General features: G+C 38.5%; 1 protein-coding gene across 9 annotated transcripts in view; it reads left to right on the top strand.

Annotated features, from left to right (window-relative positions):
• IFT81 (intraflagellar transport 81) overlaps window positions 1–21,070 on the top strand; it is a 201,694-nt gene that overhangs the window by 109,753 nt on the left and 70,871 nt on the right. For 2 of the 9 annotated variants that reach the window (XM_082355912.1, XM_082355914.1), the window contains exons 1-9: window positions 5,069–5,996; window positions 7,852–8,053; window positions 8,545–8,709; window positions 9,235–9,338; window positions 9,881–10,061; window positions 13,233–13,322; window positions 15,600–15,665; window positions 15,979–16,089; window positions 17,807–17,891. In XM_082355912.1, coding sequence (XP_082212038.1) covers window positions 8,566–8,709; window positions 9,235–9,338; window positions 9,881–10,061; window positions 13,233–13,322; window positions 15,600–15,665; window positions 15,979–16,089; window positions 17,807–17,891 — 781 coding nt within the window. In that variant the 5' untranslated portion in view covers window positions 5,069–5,996; window positions 7,852–8,053; window positions 8,545–8,565. The other 7 variants (XM_082355913.1, XM_082355907.1, XM_082355909.1 and 4 more) reach the window with 7 other exon arrangements.

The raw sequence follows: 21,070 nt of genomic DNA, 5'->3' as shown, positions 1-21,070 counted from the left end.
TATAATTCAATTTATAATTCAGTCCATCTGCCCCTCCAGATCCCCACTCTGCCATTTTCTCCCTTGGGAGGCCAGTCTGCATGGATGATCTTCAAGGGGTTGCCTGCTCCTTTGGTTCCCTGGTGGGTTTAGCCAACGGGAGGCCAGGCAGGAGATCAGAGAGTGGAAGGAGAGTGAGGCCAAGACTGGCTGTATCTAAAGGCTCCTGTTGGGTAACCTTTTCTATCCAGCTGCTGTGTTGGGCTTCTGGTGCCTGTTCCCTTCTCTGGCTGCTTCAGGTTTAGGGATGCAATGGCTGCCTTTGTTGCTGGACCCTTGTTGGTTTCCCTAAACCCTGCCCACACCTTTATACATAGTCCTTTATTAAGCTCTCATCAGTTGTCCAGAATGTGCCATCTTTATCCTGCCAGGAAGCTGACTGATGCAGAGGTCACCCATTTTAGTTCACAACTCAGATTTGCTAGAGGAAGCATATTATTTTATAATCAGCTGAAATCCAACTCTGAGCCCCCATCCTGTCATTACTGAGCATCTCTCCCTCACACACTTCCTGGGGGATGCCAAGTCTCTGGGTTCTTTTGCAGTGACAAGGCCTCAGAGAATCACTTGCAGTCTTCTGCTGATGGCCCATCGTGGTGATTGCTTGGTCACCCACCCATCATCCCAGGCTGCCTGGTCCTTTTAGGTCCAATGGCATTGATGTTTCCATGTCAGACCTGGGACAAGGAAAGCTTCGGCCACACTGGAAGCCACCGGACTGATGGTGTGGCCTCCTCGGGGTATTTCCGCCTTCTCAAGAGCTGCCCCAAACTTATCCACCTGTGATCCTTTCCCAATCTTCTTAGCGTCTCTCTACTCTCTTCTTACTCTAATAGGAACTTTCCTCTCCACTCCCCCCTTGAGGACAACCAGCATAAGCTCCTCTAAAGACTTCAGACCTTTACAAAAGACATAAGTACTGTTTCTAATTTCAGCCTGTAAAACTCAAGGCAATGCAAATTGCTTCAAGAGGAGGGGAAACAGAAGGAGTACACACATAAATTAACATTTTAATAAATTCTGACACATACGTGAAGTATTTAACAAAGTTCCTGATGTACAGTAAGCACTCAATACGTGATGCTATAATTATTATTTGAGCCCAGTAAGAATGTTAGGTGCATTCTACATTTCAACCCATAATTATAACCAAAGAACTAATATGAATTGCATATTATTTTGGCTCCTCTACATTACCCATTAATCTCACAAAATCCATTTTAAAAAACCATTTGACAAAAATGTAGTACCAGGCACGCATTTAATAAGACCTCTGGAATCCCATCCATTCAGTTTAACTTTTCACATATTATTTACCTTTTAACCTTTTAGGAAAGCACATTCTGCTACTAAACATACTCACAAGATTAAATTGCCAGAGCAGAGACAATTTAGGATATCTGCAAAGCTCAATTCAGGTTTCTGTTTAAATTTAATTTCTTTCATCTCCAAATAACCTAGATGGCAAAGGCATTAAATGACAATTAATGGATAACGGAATAACCTACTTCTGAATTTGTTCCTATGTCTGGGTCATTTTTCCCAGTTTTAAAAGAATGAGATAAAGTGGGCAGTGTGCAGAGTAGCCCCAGATGGGATAGCATCTTGAACACTGGCATTCGCTGAATACTCATGCGGAATCCAGAAATATCTCATGGTCAGGATGAAAGGTCTAAATTTAATACCAAAAAGAGAAAATTGGCTTGGCTTCCCTGTACTCTGCACAGGAAAGTTCTTGTTTGAAAGTTCTGAAATGAGAAGGGGCTGGAGACATTAAGTTCATGGCATCCTCAGATTTTTACAGAGACTTGGAAGGTCTGCTGTTATCCCAAGACCTCATTTGGCCCATGATGGAAGTCTGCATTGAAGAAAGATAATTTGTTGGAAGTAAATCAGGGAGAAGATTCGCACTAATACACAAACTCTCCACAATAAGCAGACTCATTTCTTCCTCTTCTGGTTTTGCTTACCCAACTTTTGAGATTTAACCACCTTCCCTGACCACCTGAATGGGACATCTGTTGTTCTTGTTTGCACAGTGTCTCTACCTCTGGTAAGAAAATCCAGCCCTTTCTTTTGGGAAACCACCCTTACCCAATCAATTACTGTGTCCAGCAGAGTCATAACAATTGATTCAAGAATGATCTGACACATTTCAGACCAATGAGAATTTGCACTGGGAAATTGCTGGAACTATTGAAGCAAAGATTCTACTTTTATTGAGGATGCTATGCTTGAAGAAAGTAAGCCTCTTGCTACTAACAGCCTGTTCAGAGAAAAGTGGGGATGAGAGACAGAAAGATGGAGGGAGAAAGAAAGTTAAGATGACATCACTGAGCTCCTGGATCAAGCCATACCTGAAGGTAGTGATTTCCTTGGACTTCACAATTACATGAAATAATGACCGTTCTCCTTATTTTTTTATCTAGTACTAAACTCAATCTTGAAAAAACACTTGACCAGGAGTGATTTTTTTCCCCTCTGAATAACCAGAGCAGAGGTTCACAACTGTGAATGGTCTTTGCAGTATCTACAGGGTTAAATAAGGGAGCTAGAAGGGGCAGCTTCCAGTTTCTCTCTCATCTCCTCCACACTCCTCCCCACCTTCTCCTCCACTGGAGGCTGGTGAAGATTTTAAGGATAATACCAAATAACAGCATTTTCTTATCAGAGGGTTTTGGCTGAGAAGCAGATTGGGAATTTTAGTGCTTTGGTAGCAAGGGTAGAGTAGGTTTCAACAACAGTCTGATTTTACAACCAAAAACTGCTAAAGAATCCATATCTTAGGTCCCATAGTCTGCAACCGTGAGCACCCAAGAAGCCAAAATTAACAAGAATTGAAAGGAAAAGACAAATCCAAGAAAGGCCACCCCTCCATTTACCCATGTCCCTGATGTGCATACCCTGCTTACCTGACTTAGCTAATGGAAGTGCTTTATCCATGAGACAGTGGAGGTATGTACATGAATGTTCATAGGAGCACTGTTTATTATAGCCAAAAAGTGGAAACAATCCAAATGTCTATTAATAGATAAATGCATGAACAAAAATCCATACAATGAAATATTATTCTACCATAAAGTGGAATGAAGTACTGATATGTGCTACAACTTGGATGAACCTTGAAAATATTACAACTAAGTGAAAGAAGCCAGACACAAAGAGCCACATATTTTCTGATTCCATTTATATGAAATGTCCAGAAAAGGCAAGTCCATAAAGAAGGAAAGCAGATAAATGGTTGCCAGGGGCTGAGAAGTGGTGGTGGGTTTGCTTAATCACATTAAGCAAACTGGGAGATGATGGCTAAAGGGAATGGGGTTTCTTTTTGGGGTAATGAATATGTTCTTGGATTAGATAGTGGTAATGGTTGCACAACTCTGTAAAGATGCTAAAAGCAACTGAATTGTATATTTTAAATGGGTGGATTGTATGTATGTGGATTATATCTTAATAAGCTATTAAAAAAAAGAGTCAGGGTAGGAGTGGGAATCTTTCAGAGAGGCTGTCTCACATGACTGAGACTTCCCTTCACCTGTTAAAAGTGTCAACTATAGTTCAGCCAAGCGGCATCTTTGGGGGTTTACAAGGAAGACTCAGTAAAGCATCTAAGGAAAAAAAAGCCTTCGTGTGTGTGGCTAAACTTGGGATGTACTCAGCAATGCCTCCACTGTTGTGAAGTTGTTGCTTGATAAGTTCTTCTTGGATACCTCAATGAATCTTTTTATCTTAAATGAGTCAAGGGGTGGTTACAAGTCTTCCTTTGGTCTGTGCGTGGGCCTGATAGATAGGCAGGGACCCAACATGTGCAAGGCTGCTCGATGCCTCTCTTCTTTGCTTCAAGTTGGAATATAAGCTCCTCAGTATATGGATCCCAGGAAGCATGCAGACTGGCTTCAAATTCTTTCCTGTGTTCCAGAGCAATCACATTAAGCATAAAATCAATTCAAGTTTGAGTGCAAAGAGTAGATTCCATTGCTTACTTGAATTTACACATTCTTATAACTGTAATAGCAGCAACAGGCAGAGGAGGAACTAAAAACTACTAGAAAAGCCACTCTTATCTTTGTATAGCTGACATCTGTAGACTATAGAAGGAGCAAATCTAACCATCTCATTTTTTTAAAAAAAGGGGACAAAAAAGGTAAAATGTCCTTAGCTCTTCCAGTATCAGGCACTATTCTAATCGCTAAACCCATATCAACTCATGTAATCCTCACATCAACCCTTTTAGGAAGGTATTATTATAGCCACATTTTATAGATGAGGAAATGAAATCTCACGTGAGGCCATACAATGGCAATCCAAGATCCAAATCCAGGGAGCCAGGAGAATCTCCTAACACACCCAACAGGATCAAGTAATTATATAATCCCTTGTTTGCATCTTTTATTGTTTCTCCCAGAGTTATTCAATTTTTCAAGGTTTTAAGTGTTGCCTCCTCCAACTAGTCTTGAGCATCTGTGAGCTGGGACCTGTCTTAGTTTCTCTCCAAGCGCCCTGCAGCCAGCAATGTACCCATCTTGGAATGTTCTGTTCCCTCTGCCCAAAACACTCTCCCCTTTCTCGTTTGGCTAATTTTTACTGACCCTTAAACATCCCATTGTCCGATGGAGCCTCTCCTGACAGTACAATCCCTTCAGCTCCAAATAAACTTGAGACCCTTCATCTGGACTCTCCCATCATTGGGTCCTTCTTTATAGCATTTGTCATAGTTACATTGGTGTTGCCTGTTCAATTGTCTCTCTTCTTGCATAGACTGTCAGCTCTGTGAGGACAGGGGCCAGGTACTCCCCTGCCCTCCACTGCATCTCCAGCAGCCAGCAAAGAGCAGGGCCTACAGGAGATGCCTACTACGGAATTTTTTTTGTTTTGTCTTGCTTTATTTTGTAAGTCTGATGCTAAATCTGTAGTTGGTTTCTTCCAAGATGTTTGAGCAGGCAACTAAGTTTTCAGGGTGTGAGGAATTTCATTTTCTTTTCCTTCTCACTTCTCCATTGCCAGCTGACATCACGGAGTACAGTGGTTTCCACCCTAATAGGGGCAGTTCAAATTACCATTCATCAATTAAACTCTCCGCTGAAGCCAGTTAGTGCAGTCCCGGGATTCTCTCGGCTCCAGTCTTCCTGGCCTCCTCTGTGATCTAGACATGAAGATCTCCGCCCCCCACGCCTACCTCATAGAACGTGAACCGCATGAAAATGTAAGGAGGAATTTATTCATTTCTGCAGGTGCCTAAAAATAGACTCTCAGAAGCCAAAGAGAGCCTTAGGCCATTTCCTTTTTTTTTTAGGCTCTCAGAATATTAGAGAAATTCTGGATGAAAAAAATTAATTCCCAGTACAGGCTATGTGGCCCAATAATGTGACAAAGAAGCTGACATCTCTATGATGAATGTGCCTTCTGTTAACCTACAATTCACAGAAGAGACTACAATTGTTCCTACGTGTAACCTAATTTGGAGATACTTATGTCAAAAATCTAAATTTGAAGCCCAGGCCAAATGCTTCCTCAACCCAAATCCCACTGGCCCTGCCTCAAAGATGTTTGGTGAAGGAAGGAGGGAAGGAAAGCAGGAAGGAGGGAAGGAGGAAAGAAAGAGCACACGAATTTAACATGGGTGAATAACGAAGAGAGTGTTTTGTAAACTGCAAACTGCAGGACGTTTGGGAAAGTTTATTGCCACGGTAACAACCCCCAACTCTCTAAGCTGTCCGCAGTGGCTCAGAACCTGTGAACCCAGTTTGCAGGTGGGCCCTTTTCCCTCCGCCTTTCGCCTCCAGAGCCTTGGCCACAGAGCGCGCGCCCGGTGCCTCGCGGAAACGCGCCGACCCTCCCGCCCCCGGAAGTGATGTGTCCACGGCCTAGCAACCGTTGCCAAGGAGCTCGTCTCTAGGAACTCACTAGAGCCCGGATGACTCCTGGGGGGGCAAGTGGTTTCGTGAGGAGAATTTGAGGTAACTTCGCCAAGCCGCGGTCGGAAGCTCCCCCAAACCCCTAAGTGGGAGAGAACTCCTTCCCCTTCCCAGTGCAGCACCTCGAGAACGGAGGGGTAGCAGCAGTTCAACCCCAACATCGGGGGTCGGCCCCTGTGGTGCCTCGCAGTGATCCGGGCGGCTCCCCCGCGGGATGAACCGCAGGGGAGCCCAGAGCTGCCCTCGCGAGGGTCGGACGTTGGGTCCTCTGTCCGCTCTCGCGAGCCCCGGGGGCGGGACGGGGTGGGGGGAGATACTATTTTGGGGAAGCTTGGGAGGCTGCTGGTTCAGCGCGTGTGCCAGCCTGGGACCAGGGCAGCGTCGTTTCTGTGCCGAGTTGTGCCAGATAAACGCACGTCCTGGTTTCAGTTCTTCTCCCCCACCCTCTCGGGTTCTTATGTGGGTGAGTGCTTGTGAATTAGTGTGGCGACTTTCCGCTGGAAGAGGGAGAGTGATTGCTTTTGCTAATTTTAGAGCGCAGAGCCCACTGGGCACAGACAACCTACCTGTTCAGTACATCTTTGTCTCCTGGGAACGTTTTACTCGTTTATCCAAGTATTCTGGTTTTGGCAAGGGAAAAAAAGAATATATATGTGTGTGTATATGTTACGTTTTATGTATGTGTAATTTCTACATGTATATAATTTCTAAAGAGTTAAAAATTAGTATATCCGTGTGTGAAGACTGTGACGTGGACTTATACTTAAAATACTTTCAACAGTGGAAAATTTGCATCTCCAGTGTGGATTTTTATTTAATTTATGTGAAGGTTTTCCTTTTATAGCTTAAAGGAAACCTCAAAATTTTAAACCACATTGGTTATCTTTTCTACCGTCTTTTGGCTTATTTTTCAAAAGTAATAATCATTTACTCATAATTTTATCATACTTATGAGGAAATGATAATATTTTTACATTTCAATGTTAGTTCTAAGTATCTAGCTCCACCCACCCACTTTAAAAAACCTATTTCAGAGCAAGGTGCATGCAGCTCCAATGAATGTCTTAAATAAAATAGCATCTCTTCATTTCATGGTTAGGAACTATTAGGGAGCACTGAAGTATTTTTGTCTTTATTTCTTTTTTTAGTAGTTCATTTTTTAATTCATTTTTAAAAATAGCTACTCTAAAAAATTGCCTGTCTGCAAATTTCTACCACTTTTTCCCATACTAAACAAGTGATATCTGTGTGCAAGAAACACTAATAGCCTTGACTAAGCTGTTTCAGCAGCTAAATAATCAGGTAATCAATTTTTTAAAAAGTTATGATCTTCCTCACTGCCACTCTATTTAGGCTTATGCTTATTTTCTGGCCTTGGGCCTGTGAACAAATTCAGTCTAGTGGAAGAAGTCACTGTTTTAGATGCAGTGGATATTCAGAGATAGAATTAGGCACAGATATGTCCTCATGGAATTTACAGTTTAGTAGAGAAGAGAAACTGTATGTAAGTAACTAGTACAAAATAGAAAAGTAACTCCAGGAGAGCAGTGCAGATAAAGTGGTCAGCTTGGAGGGCAAATGCTGCTATTCTGATGCAGAACTGGGGAATAGCTTGAGAAAGATTTCCTAGAGGAACTTGGATTTGGAGGGCAGGGCTTGAAACACGGTTAGGATTTGCACCTCTGGAGACGGGGGAAAGGGAGAACAGTCCTAGGCAGAAAAAACAGCGTTAACTGAAGGCAGAGATGGAAAAGCTATTTAGGGAGCAGTGCTTATTTCAGTCAGCTGAAGTTTGAAAGGGTGTAAGGTAACAATTGGAAATAATATTGAGAAACTGTAAATTGAACTAGATCTTAAAGGGTCTCAAAATCCAAGATGTTTGGACTTTATTTTGTAGGCAATGAGACGCCTACAAAATGATTTGGAATGGGAGAGGCAGAGACTGGAACTACTGAAGGCAAAAGAAATGAAGGCCTTAATTACTCAAGGGTGGCAGAGTTGATGCATCCATGTGTGAAGAGTTCCTGTTGGAGGAAACCAAAACAAAACCAAACAGCGCACCCCCAAGGCTGAAGCTTGCAGCCTCTACCCAGCTTCAGGTGGTTGTGGCCATGTACCTAGTGGGTCCAGGGTTGCCAGATCTGATTTTCCAGAGAAGTTGGTAATTTGGATTAATGTGGGCTGCTAATTAAATTAAAAAAAAAAATTAGAAGCATGTTTACAGGCTAACAAGTTTTTACCTCTAGGTAGAAATTGTGAGGCTGAATGGGAGAAATGTTAATGTCGGTGGATTTTGTATTCATTTGTCCACATTAATTCAATGTTAATTCAGATGATTGCGATCAGATGCATATACAAAAACAGGTCATTAAATATTAACAGTATGTACTGTAGCATTCCTAATAAAGTCTGCATATTCTTTTTCTTTCAACAAAATAACCCTCTTCACAGCATTTTATATGCCATGTAGAATACTTCCCATGCCTACTTCCTATGAACTTAATACTGACTTTCTGTTGACTGTATTTTGTTAATACAGAACTTTTGTTACCAATATTGAGGAATTCTTTTCTGTATTTTTACTCTTTAGTTTAAATTATAAGACCTAATTATGAGTGATCAAATCAAATTCATCGTGGACAATCTCAATAAGGAGCCTTTTGGGAAGAACTATAACTTAATCACATTTGATTCCCTGGAGCCAATGCAACTATTACAAGTTCTCAGTGATGTTCTGGCTGAGATTGACCCAAAGGTAAGAGTTTTCTTTTTCTCTGTGATGAAAAGGGTGGCAAGAAAGCCAGTTTCTGCCACTAAATACCTGTGCGTCTAGGGCAAATTATTTAACCTCTCTGGGCCTAATTTTCCATGCCTGTAAAGCTATAGATAGTAGATGATCTTTAAGGTTTCTTAATAGCTCAAAAACTAAATTATCTACTTGTACCTTATTTAGAAATTATTTGTCTACTTTCAAACATAAATAGATTTGGTCCTGGAATGAAAATGCTTTTACGAAAGGTTTTATTGTGTTGCAAGTTGGCTCATGTCTCTCATGCACTGGTCTTTTCCACTGAGACTTTTTTAAGCTCGACCTTCTTAATATGAATCCTGATCCTACTTGTATGTACCCTCACTTGGAATCTGGGGGCCTCCATACTTAATCTGTTTTTGAAGAGACCATTGTGACTGTTATGCTCTAGAAGAACAATTTTGTCAGTGAGTTTAAATATTGTACTTTGTTAGATATACAATAATAACATTTTTTCAATTTCTTTGTTAGCAAGTTGTTGATATCAGAGAGGAGATGCCAGAGCAGACAGCCAAAAGGATGTTGAGCCTTCTTGGTATCCTTAAATACAAACCTCCAGGAAATGCCACGGACATGTAAGAATCTGATCAAGTGTTGCTTTCTCAGAGCTGTGCTTTAATATCCAAACCTTCACAGTCAGTCTTTCTGGCAATACCTGTTTTCCCTAAGTCAGTGGTCTCAGAAAATCACTGAATTTCAAAATAATCTTGAATTCTTAATGTTATTTTGTCATACACTAGTCTTAAGTGAGTCAGTTCTTTCTCTTAATCAGAAAAGTCAGGCAAATCCATGATTCCATTTTATCATTTATCTGCCATCCTAGACAAAAACAGTGACTTAAACCTGTCCAGTCAATGAAGTGAAGTATTTAGGCTGACTGTACCGGTTAATGGTTCCAAAACAACCTCCCTGTATATTCTAGTGATATATTAAAGGCCTAATTTTATGATTATTGTTAATGTGCAGACTGACTTTAGATTAGCCTTGGTTTTATCTTTTTTAAATAGTCATGGAAAGCAATCAGGAAATTGTAAATTGGATTTTGAGCAAATGTCACCTCTTTTCAAGGTTTACTTTTAAGCCTCTGTGTGTGTGTGTGTTTATTTTCTTTTTATAGGAGTAACTTTCGTCAGGGTCTGGTGATTGGAAGTAAACCTGTAATTTACCCAGTGCTCCACTGGCTTCTTCAGAGGACTAATGAACTGAAGAAAAGAGCATATTTAGCTCGTTTTTTAATAAAACTTGAGGTACCAAGTGAGTTTCTTCAGGATGAAACCGTGGCTGATACCAATAAACAGGTATACAATATATAAATGGTATTTTTAAGCTATCCGTAGTGGATTTCAAGGTGCACACGTTCAAATATATATTGATCTCACTTTAGTTTATTTGCTGTCTCCGTATTTCCAGTGGCATCAAAAGGTAAAATAGTTATCAACTAATGTTCAGATGTAATCTCTTGTGAAAATATTGACTTTTGCACACAAATACCTTTTTTGGTGATAGAGTATGTGGATAGAAAAAAAACCCCTGAAATTTGGATCTTAGAATAATTTATTACTTAAGAATTGTGGTGCTCGCTCCAGCAGCACATGTACTAAATATTGGAACGACACAGAGAAGATTAGCATGGCCCCTGCGCAAGGATGACACGCAAATTCATGAAGCATTCCATATTTTTTACTCAGCCATAAAAAGAAGAGAAATTGAGTTATTTGTAATGAGGTGGATGGACCTAGAGTCTGTCATACAGAGTGAAGTAAGTCAGAAAGAGAAAAACAAATACCATATGCTAACACATATATATGGAATCTAAAAAAAAAAAAAGGTTATGAAGAACCTAGGGGCAGGACAGGAATAAAGATGCAGACATAGAGAATGGGCTTGAGGACACGGGGAGGGGGAAGGGTAAGCTGGGACGAAGTGAGAGAGTGGCATGGACATATATACACTACCAAATGTAAAATAGATAGCTAGTGGGAAGCAGCCGCATAGCACAGGGAGATCAGCTCGGTGCTTTGTGACCACCTAGAGGGGTGGGATAGGAAGGGTGGGAGGGAGACACAAAAGAGAGGAGATATGGGGATATATGTATATGTATAGCTGATTCACTCTGTTATAAAGCAGAAACTAACACACCATTGTAAAGCAATTATACTCCAGTAAAGATGTTTAAAAAATAATAAATGTGGGTTAAATAAAAAAAAAAAAGAATTATGGGTAGATAGGATCCTGGGCTTGGGACTGCAGAATACTTTGTTGATCAGTTCTGTGACTGTATAATTTGTCATCCAAATCAGAGAGGAAAGGGGTTATCATAATAATTACACTGGAGCAAAAGTTATAAATTGACAGTATGCCAGGTGAATTGGGACATGTGAGCACCTTCAAAGATTGTGTGTAGACAAAGAAGCCAAGCTTATGATCTCAAAGGATGTTCCAATCAGGCAGAAGGTAGAGAAAGGACCAGGAATTTGCAATTTCAGTGTACTTTCCTCTCCAGAGTTTTGGGGTGATACTGGGTTCTGGCCTTAAGGTCTTAAAGCTCTTGACTACTCAGGATTCTGGCTGGTCTGGCTCCTGGTCCTGGGATTTCAAAGCACATTGCTGATCAAAGACTATGGAAAGAAAGAATTTAGGCTTAAGATTTCAAAGAACTTTGATTTAAAAGAAAAAAATTTGCCTCTGTTTAGCATTTGTGCTTTTGTCCTATAGTAGGTATGTAGACCGTTTTGTGCCAGTTTGTTGTGAGTAGTCTGTCAATCTATCTCTCCCAATAGATTATGAGATCTATGAAAACAGGTATCATGTCTTATCCATCTTTGTTTTCCTCCAGGGTTTGGTAGGGTTGCTTCTATATGGTACGTGCTCAAAATTTGTATTAATCGAAACAATCAACTAAATGTATTTTCATACATATATTTTGTTATTTTTGGGTAGCCATAGCAGTCACTCAAAATAGAGTCAGTGTTGATCTCTTAAGACATTTCTAGGGTTGAAAGATTTATGCAAATAATTGTGTCAAATGTTACAGTAGATGCCTTGAGAAAAGTACAGCAGAATGAGACCACTGCAGCCCCTACCTTTGAATGCTTTACATAATGTAAGAAATAGAGAGGTGTAACTATGAAATACTATATCCTCCCTACCCTCCCACATCAATAAATTAGATAGAAACCAGTTCCTCTGGAGGAAGGTTATTTTATTTTATTTTTTAAATAAATTTATTTTATTTATTTATTTGTCTGTGTTGGGTCCTCGTTGCTGTGTGCAGGCTTTCTCTAGTTGTGGCGAGTGGGGGCTACTCTTCGTTGCGGGGCTCAGGCTTCTTGTTGCGGTGGCTTCTCTTGTTGCAGAGTGCGGGCTCTAGGCACGCGGGCTTCAGTAGTTGTGGCATGCGGGCTCAGTAGCTGTGGCTCGCGGGCTCTAGAGTGCAGGCTCGGTAGTTGTGGCGCACAGGCTTAGTTGCTCCGCGGCACGTGGGATCTTCCCGGACCAGGGCTCAAACCCGTGTCCCCTGCACTGGCAGGTGGATTCTTAACCACTGCACCACCAGGGACATCCCTGGAGGAAGGTTATTAATAGGCTTTTACTAAACACACCCAGCTAATTATTAATGGAAGGATTAATAATAATAAAGACATGTTTGGCCTCGAAGCATGTTTGAAGTATATGTATAAAATGACTTACACATTTAGCCATTTAGCAGAGAGCCTAATAAAAAATGAACATTGTCTTTCTAAATGAAGAGTTTTAGAATGATTGATTTACAGACTTGCAGAATATGATCAGTCAAGAAAAAATATTATTAATTTTCTGTCATTATCCACAAAAAAACTATTTTTTAAAAATTTTGGATAAGAGTTCTGATTTTTTTCATTCATTTAACTACTTTTTATTGAACACCTGTATAGGTTATGCACTATGCTAGGCCCTAGGAATGTAGAAGTCTCCACAAGTAATATGATTCTTATCCTCCTGACTCTCACTGTCTAAAGGAGGGAGAGAGACAAGTAACTAGCAATTATAATTTTATATGATATTTACTCTGATATCATGGTACTCTGATATGGAATAGGTACAGGGCTAGAGAAGGCTTCTTTGAGGATAGTGGTGTCTGTGCTGAGACCTGAAGGATTAATAGGAGCTACCCTGGCAAAGGGTGAGGGAGTCATAGAGTATTCTCAGAGGGAATAGGGTGTATAAAGTGAAGGTGGAATATTCCAGGGATTGAAAGAAGATCAACAAAGCTAGTGAATAGAGTGTTAGTTAGGGAAGTAACCAGAGAAGTCTTTAGAGGCCAGATTATATACACCAACTTTTTTTGTGTCCTATATAAATGTTTAAGGATATATTTAAATGCTGTTCTATACCGATTAAGTAATCACTTTAAGTTAATAGATAACCTGATTAAGAAAAGCCTACTGGATCTAGTCACTAGTTTATAATTTTTTAACTTGTTCTTTTAGTATGAAGATTTGATGGAAGCCTTTAAAACTTTGCATAAAGAATGTGAGCAGCTCAAGACATCTGGATTTTCTACAGCAGAAATAAGAAGGGTAAAGGAAAAAAACATAATAACCATTTTTTTTTGGACTTGAATTAAATTCAGTATGAGTCTTAAGAGTATGTGGAAACTAGTGATAGCAAATGGCAAATTTTCTTTTGTAAGACCTTTGCTGATTCTTTACTGAAGAAATTAATGAGGCCAGGGTAAATTCATAATTAGTTCTTATGTACTATATAGACCATTACCATGGATTAAAAGCAATTAAAATTTGGGTCTTTATCTAATATATATATATATATATATATATATATATATGATATAGAAAAAAAAGTATATATCTGTGTGTATTTGGGATCATGCTATACATAATTATTTGTTTTTTTAATCATTACATGTGAATATATTCCCATTGTTATCTTTCTACGGTATGATTTTTCATGACTAAATTAATTAATATTAATTACTTATTAATATTAATTTAATATTCTGTGGTATGGATAGTCTAACAATTTTTGGTGTTTTGTTTTCATTTTTTGCTGTCATAGATAATGCTGTGATTATCTTCTACATAAATTTATTTGGGGGTACCTGTGATTGTTTCCTTAGAATAAATTCCTAGAAGTAGAATTGCTTATTAAAGCATAAGAGAATTTTTAGGACTTTTGATGTATGTTACTTAGTGTTCTCCAAAAAATGTCTTTATATTCTTGCTAGGTGTGAAAGTTCTTTCTCTAAACCATTGCTAATTCTCACTTTCATGGATTTTGTATTTTTAGAAATCACATCTTTATCTTCTCATTCAAACAGGAAACATTAGAAGTTGCTTCCTCAGGGAGGCCTTCCCTGATTCCCTAGATAGATTAGTTCCCCCCAGTTCTTTCTGTTTCATAACACTCATTACACTTATGACTATTTTAATGTCTGTCTTATCAACTGTATTTAAACCCAGTGAGGGCAGGGACCACGTCTACGTATCTTGTTCACCACAGTATCCCCAGTGCATATCACAGTGCCCTGCATGTGGTAGGTTCTCAATAAGAGTTTGCTGAATGTATAAGAAATGAAAGATGAACTCACATCTAATGGAAAAGAAAGACCCATAAGTAGATAGTTATCACAAAGTATGGAATAAGAGTGATGTCCACCTACGGTTCCTCCATTATGTGATGTGAGTAAACTAAAATGATAAAATAACCTAGAGTCTGTGATTTTAATTTTATTAATTATTACCAAAGTATTTTTCAACATATTCTTTGTAAAGAAGTATGATTAAGCAAAAATAGAAAATAATTCACTCAAAATGCCATGCTCTAGTGATAACTGCTACTGATATTTTAGTGAATATATTTAAACCTTTTTCTTGGTATTGTATTATATATAAATGTTATAATCTGCTTCTTTCAAGTAATGTCATATCATGACTTTTTCTCATGTCATTCAACATTCTTCATAATTTTTAGTGATTTTCATTGTGTTGTGCCATAATTTACTTAATAATCCTCAGACATTTGGGTCATTTCCAAATTTTAGATATAATTGACATCTATGAGAATCTTTATAGATTCCCAGAGGTGAAATTACTGAGCCAGAATGCATACACATTTATTTTAAGACTTTTGATATTGTTCTTCAGTATAATGCCACCAGTAGTAACAGTGCCTATTTCCCCAAATCCTGTCAGTACTGAATACCGTATATATTTTTCCTTTTATTATTACTGTGAGAGTTAGCCTATTAGTTTTTTGGTTAGGAAGGATTTTTTGTTTGTTTGTTTTCACTAGAAACTATTGTGGAGCTGGTTAAAAGACATTTTTGAAATCTTTATTTTTAGAAAGAGAATTGCTTAATTGACAAAACCAGATACAAATTTATGTCTTGAAAACACCATAGCCTTAAAAATAATTTTGATGGAAAATTGACAGAATATATAGTTTGGTATTTAACAGAGCAGACGGGATGTCAGCAGCTGTTGTTCATGTTTTTAGACCTGTACACTTTCCATTATAGAAGATTTTTGAAAAATCATGTGCCCATATTTGGAATCAGAACACAAATGGTCTGGTTGGCAGCTTTACCTTGCTACTTTGTAACCTGTTTCAGTTGCTTTTCTAGATGAACACCAAGCTACCAAATAAATTACCCTGCATAAAGAACCCTGGGGTGAGGGGTGGGAATAGAAATGCCCTTCATCCAAAAGAGGATCTTTGTTCCTTAATGCTCTGGTTATAAATGATGGAAATGGTAGATGCATAATCATGTAAAAACCTTATCTGAATTCTACAGACAAAATACTTTTTCTTATAATGTCTTCTTGACTACTTTTTAGGATATCAGTGCAATGGAGGAAGAAAAGGATCAGCTCATTAAGAGAGTTGAACGTTTGAAGAAAAGGGTAAGGCAAGAATTAGCACTGTAGGACTTTGGCCCCAAGTCCCAAGGACTTGCAAAGATTTAGGAATGCAAATAAAGATTAAGCAAGGCATGAGTGTACATCGGAGGCTGGAGTCAAATACATTGATGGAAAGGGAATCTCCCTAGGCAGTAGCCCAAAACTTGTTAAGGACCTGGAGTCCTAAACTTTAGTGTCATCTCTAGGGAATACAGTTTACCAAAAGGAAATGATAAGTGGATGTCTGAGTCATGTGACATGCTCATGTCTTTCTTAAACCTGATAGTAACATATACTATTTATTCCCTCACTGTAGGTGGAGACAGTTCAGAATCATCAACGGATGCTTAAAATAGCAAGGCAACTTCGAGTTGAGAAAGAGAGAGAAGAATTTCTTGCACAACAGAAACAGGAACAAAAGAATCAGGTACCCACATAAAAGTTTATATTCTCATTGTGAAAGAAATCGTTCCTGCTGATCATTCAAATGTAAAGAAGATTTTTTAGAATTGTAGAAGTTCACGTTTCCCTTTGTTAACATGATGAAATACTCTTTTTAAGAGTATTGTGTGGCACCAACAGCAAAAACAATACCATCTTTTGGGTTCTATTCTCTGTAGGTATCTATACACTATCTTTTGGCCCATGCTTAACTCATGTTGTTCCAGCCTTACAGAATATCCATTGTAATGTTAAGCAGTAAGATTAACTGCTAATAAAACTTCTAGAATCTCTAAAGAGTGTCCTGAGATTCTGGGGCTATGAAAGAACATCCATTTTATTCCACTGATCACGGTATTCTTTACACTCTACTCCATGGGCAAATAAGCAGATCTTGAAAAGGCCCAAAATTACCCACACTCCACGTTTTTACTCTGCCTTAAAGAAAAAATAATTTGGCCAGAAAGTATTTCTTTTTTTTTTTTAATTTATTTATTTATTTTTGGCTGCATTTGGTCCTCGTTGCTGCGTGCAGGTTTTCTTTAGTTGCGGCGAGCAGGGGCTACTCTTCGCTGTGGTGCGCTGGCTTCTCATTGCAGAGGCTTCTCTTGTTGCGGAGCATGGGCTCTAGGCACATGGGCTTCAGTAGTTGCGGCGCATGGGCTCAGTGGTTGTGGCTCATGGGCTCTAGAGCACAGGCTCAGTAGTTGTGGCGCATGGGCTTAGTTGCTCTGCGGCATGTGGGATCCTCCCGGACCAGGACTCGAACCTGTGTCCCCTGCACTGGCAGGCAGATTCTTAACCACTGCGCCACCAGGGAATTCCCGGCCAGAAAGTATTTCTTGTATTTTATTAAAAATCTATCTTAGGGGCTTCCCTGGTGGCGCAGTGGTTGAGAATCTGCCTGCTAATGGAGAGGACACGGGTTCGAGCCCTGGTCTGGGAAGATCCCACATGCCGCGGAGCAACTAGGCCCGTGAGCCACAACTACCGAGCCTGCGCGTCTGGAGCCTGTGCTCCGCAACAAAAGAGGCCGCGATAGTGAGAGGCCCGCGCACCGCGATGAAGAGTGGCCCCCACTTGCCACAACTAGAGAAATCCCTCTCACAGAAACGAAGACCCAACACAGCCAAAAATAAATAAACTAATTAATTAATTTAAAAAAAAATCTATCTTAAAACTGAGTAGACTTGTACATTAAAAATATATTTCAAATCAGCTTCATTTCCTACTAAGTGAGCAGGTTAGATGTTTGGCTCTTTTGGAACTTGGCTTGGCATCATAATAATTACCCTGCAGCAGTAAGCTGCATTGCCCATGCCCTGAATGGTTACTTAGCATCAGTTTCTGATTCCTGAGCCATCATTTCTGAGAATGCTAGCATTCCTTAGAATAAAGAAAACCATGTTTTAACAAGAAAAGCCTGGTGCATATACTTTTCTAACCAGCATTTTTCCTTGATCACCTAATTCAACAAATAACTAAAGAAAAAATGTCTGAAAGCTTTTCTTTTAAGTTTTACATGAAAAGGTATTGAGCAAACCAATTACATTTTGGGTTTAGCTTAATAATTTCTTAGTTATTATCATTTGTTCCCTTTACAGCATAATAATTATGTGGAACTTGTATTTTTCATTGCATGTCTATATGAATGGTAGGTTTCATTAGACTAAGGAAGTAACAGATCTAATTGTATTTTAAAGCTATTTCATGCAGTGCAGAGACTGCAAAGAATACAAAACCAGTTGAAAAGTATGCGCCATGCAGCAGCAGATGCGAAGCCTGAAAGTAAGTGGAAATTATATTATATGACATAGATGATCATATAATATGATATAAGTCATCATATTAGTGAGAATATTAGTTTAAATCAGTAGTCTTCCTTACTAATGGGAACTAATTATCGTCAAGTGATAGCTCAGCATTTTAGGGCATCATTTCCTAGCTAGTAAGTGACAGCCCTGATGAAGACATCCTTAAGTGTTCACCTGTGGTTTTTAAATTCCCTTTCAGTGTTTTGTCAGAGGGTGAACTAATGAAAACCACCATGGAGAGAGGCTCTCTGGTGTGTGAATGTGTAAAATACTTAGAATGGATTTTATGAGAATGATGGATGGAAAAAATGTGAATATTGTTTTAGTGCCAGGGCTATAAAGAAAAAGTAAAATGCTGGACCCTTAAAACTGAGTGTTGTTTCATATTTTGGGTTGTGCTAATGACATGGGTATCCCTGGCTCTGTTGGCACATTAGCTTTACATAGAGGATACATTGTTCTGATATCCCAGATTATACCACCAAACCTATCCTAGGCATTTTTTAAGTGTGCTCATCAGAAGGGAGACCATGTAAATTGGAAGAGCAGTAAAAAGTTCTCATTGGTATTGGAGAAATATTTCAATATAAATATCCAGCTATGGGAAGGTTAATTTATCTTTTTCTAGTATTCTGTGAAATATTATACTCTAAGATATAATATACAGAACGACTGTAATAAAAAAGACAGTCAATAACAGGTGTTGACAAGGATGTAGAGAAATTGGAACCTGCATACTTTGCTAGTGGGAATGTAAAATGATGCATCCACTTTGGAAAACAGTTTGGCAGTTCCTCAAAGTGTTAAACCTAGAATTACCATATGATCTGGCAATTTTATTCTACCCAAGAGAGTTTAAAACATATGTCCACACAAAAACTTGTACGTAAATGTTCATAGCAGCATTGTTCATAATAGCCAAAAAGTAAAAACAACCCCAGTATCCCTAAACTGATGAATGAATAAATGAACTGTAGCATATCCATACAGTGGAATGTTATCCAACAATAAAAGGAATGAAGTGTTGATACATGCTACAATATGGATGAACCCCAAAAACATCTTAAGTGAAAGAAACTAGTCACAAAAACATATTACATGATCCCATTTGTATGAAATTTCCAGAATAAGCAAATCCATAGAGATGGAAGTCAAACTATTGATTGCCTAGGGTTGAGGAACTGTAGGGGAGGACAGCTGTGTTGGTAGGTGGATGATGGGGGGAAGAAGTGACTGCTAGTGGGTATAGTGGCTTCTTTTGAAGCTGATTAAAATGGTCTAAAATTGATTGTCGTAATCGTTACACAATTCTGTGAATATACTAAAAGCCATTGAATTGTACACTTTAAACAGATGAATTGTATGGCTGTGTGGTAAGTTATATCTCAATAAAGCTGTTGAAAGAGATAATACAGTATTTCCTTGTTTGTAGACACATGTTCTTTACCATTTTAATTGTTTTTGCAATTGGGATACATCTTTTACTTTATGTATGCATTTCACATGGTATTTGTAATTTAGTTGATGGTGTCTTATAATGGATGGCATCTTAAAATCAAGGAAATACGTATTAATTGATATTTAAGAAACCAGTAGAGTACTCCCTATAAAATGTATGGTTCATACATATTAATTAGTGGCTTTCCATAGAATCTCTGACTCCTCTCAGTCATAAGTTCAGATTCAAGCAATACCTGGAAGTTTCCATGCATTTAGTTGTTGGTGTCATTTGATTCTTTATTCACTAGGTTTTCACTTTTTAGGAGAATGTTTAGGACAAAAGAAAGTAATTTTTTAGTGCTTTTTTCCTCCTTAGTATTATATATAGTACATCTTTTTAGTATATGTTCTTTGGGTTTGATGTAGGTTCCTTCACATCTTTACTGTAAAAAATTAAGATAAATCTTCAAAAGAAATTCCTTAAATTATAGCCATTTAAAAATTAATATCAGTAAGCAATTTGTTTTCATATGTCTATCCTTGCTAAGAAATTTCTAGAACTTAACATTAATAGTGAATTTTTGAAAATGAAGGTAATGTATACAAGAATTGAAAGATTTGGTATGCAGAAAAATTGATTGATCAGTACAGTTTAATACAACTTAAAATGTTAGCCTGAACATGTGTTTTTGCAGTGTCTGTTATCCTCAATTTTATTAGGTTAAATATTTCTTGCTATTATGTTTTAATTCTGGTAACTAAACAGAATATCCAAAGACATTTATAGTATTAGTAATATTTCATTTTTTGTTTGAATTGATAGACTTTGTTTTGCTTTGGCTTTCTAGACTAAATAGAATTGTTTGGGCCAGGAAATACATAATTATTTAGTAATAAAATGGACAAATAAAGTTGTTCTGTTTTGGGCATCTCTCGAGATGTTGGTTTAAAATATTAATATAAGCAATATGTTAGTAGATGATGCTAAACAATAAAATCAGTTGCGTTGTTACGCAGTAATATAAATAATTGGCTCAAAACCAATAGTCCATTAATTCAGTGTTTATTGAACATCTGCTACATGTCAGATACTGTGCTAAGTGCTAGGAATAGAAAGAAAAGCTATTTCTATTAAAGTGCTCACAGTCTAATGGAGAAATGAAAGCAGTGGACAATTATAATGCAGTGTGACAAATACACCAATGGAGCTCAGCACAGGCTCTGATGAGAACACAGAGGCAAAGAGCACTAAACGCTAACACAGAGTCAAATGGTTTCCTGGAGGTGTGGCAATTGAGTTAAATTAAAGCTGGAGAGGTAGAGGAGTGGAAGACATTCCATGCCAAGGCACAGTGACCTAAAAGAACATAAATGTAGTAGGCTAAGCAAATGATGGAGGAAGAAGTAGAGATAAAAGGGCAGGCTTCTTCTGACTGCTTGTCTTTGAAAAGAAGACGAGGGAGAGAGTGTGCAAATGATTGAGAAATATATTACTGTGCATAGATTGAGGCAGGGTAGTGGTCTAGTGGTGTTCACATTGCTGGAGAGCCAGTCAGACAAAGGAAGATTGGAAGATTCAGGAGGAAAAGGTGAGAATTGGTAACAACCTTTCCTGTGTGCTCCCACTGTGTCCCTGTATTGCACTGAATGTTCTACAGCAATTGCCATAATATGTTAATTGTTGGCATATCTGACTCTGACACAGCTAAACTC

This window comes from Balaenoptera borealis, assembly GCF_965194805.1.
Source record: "Balaenoptera borealis genome assembly, chromosome: 14".
NCBI lineage: Eukaryota > Metazoa > Chordata > Mammalia > Artiodactyla > Balaenopteridae > Balaenoptera > Balaenoptera borealis.
This window is presented reverse-complemented; position numbering and strand designations above follow the sequence as displayed.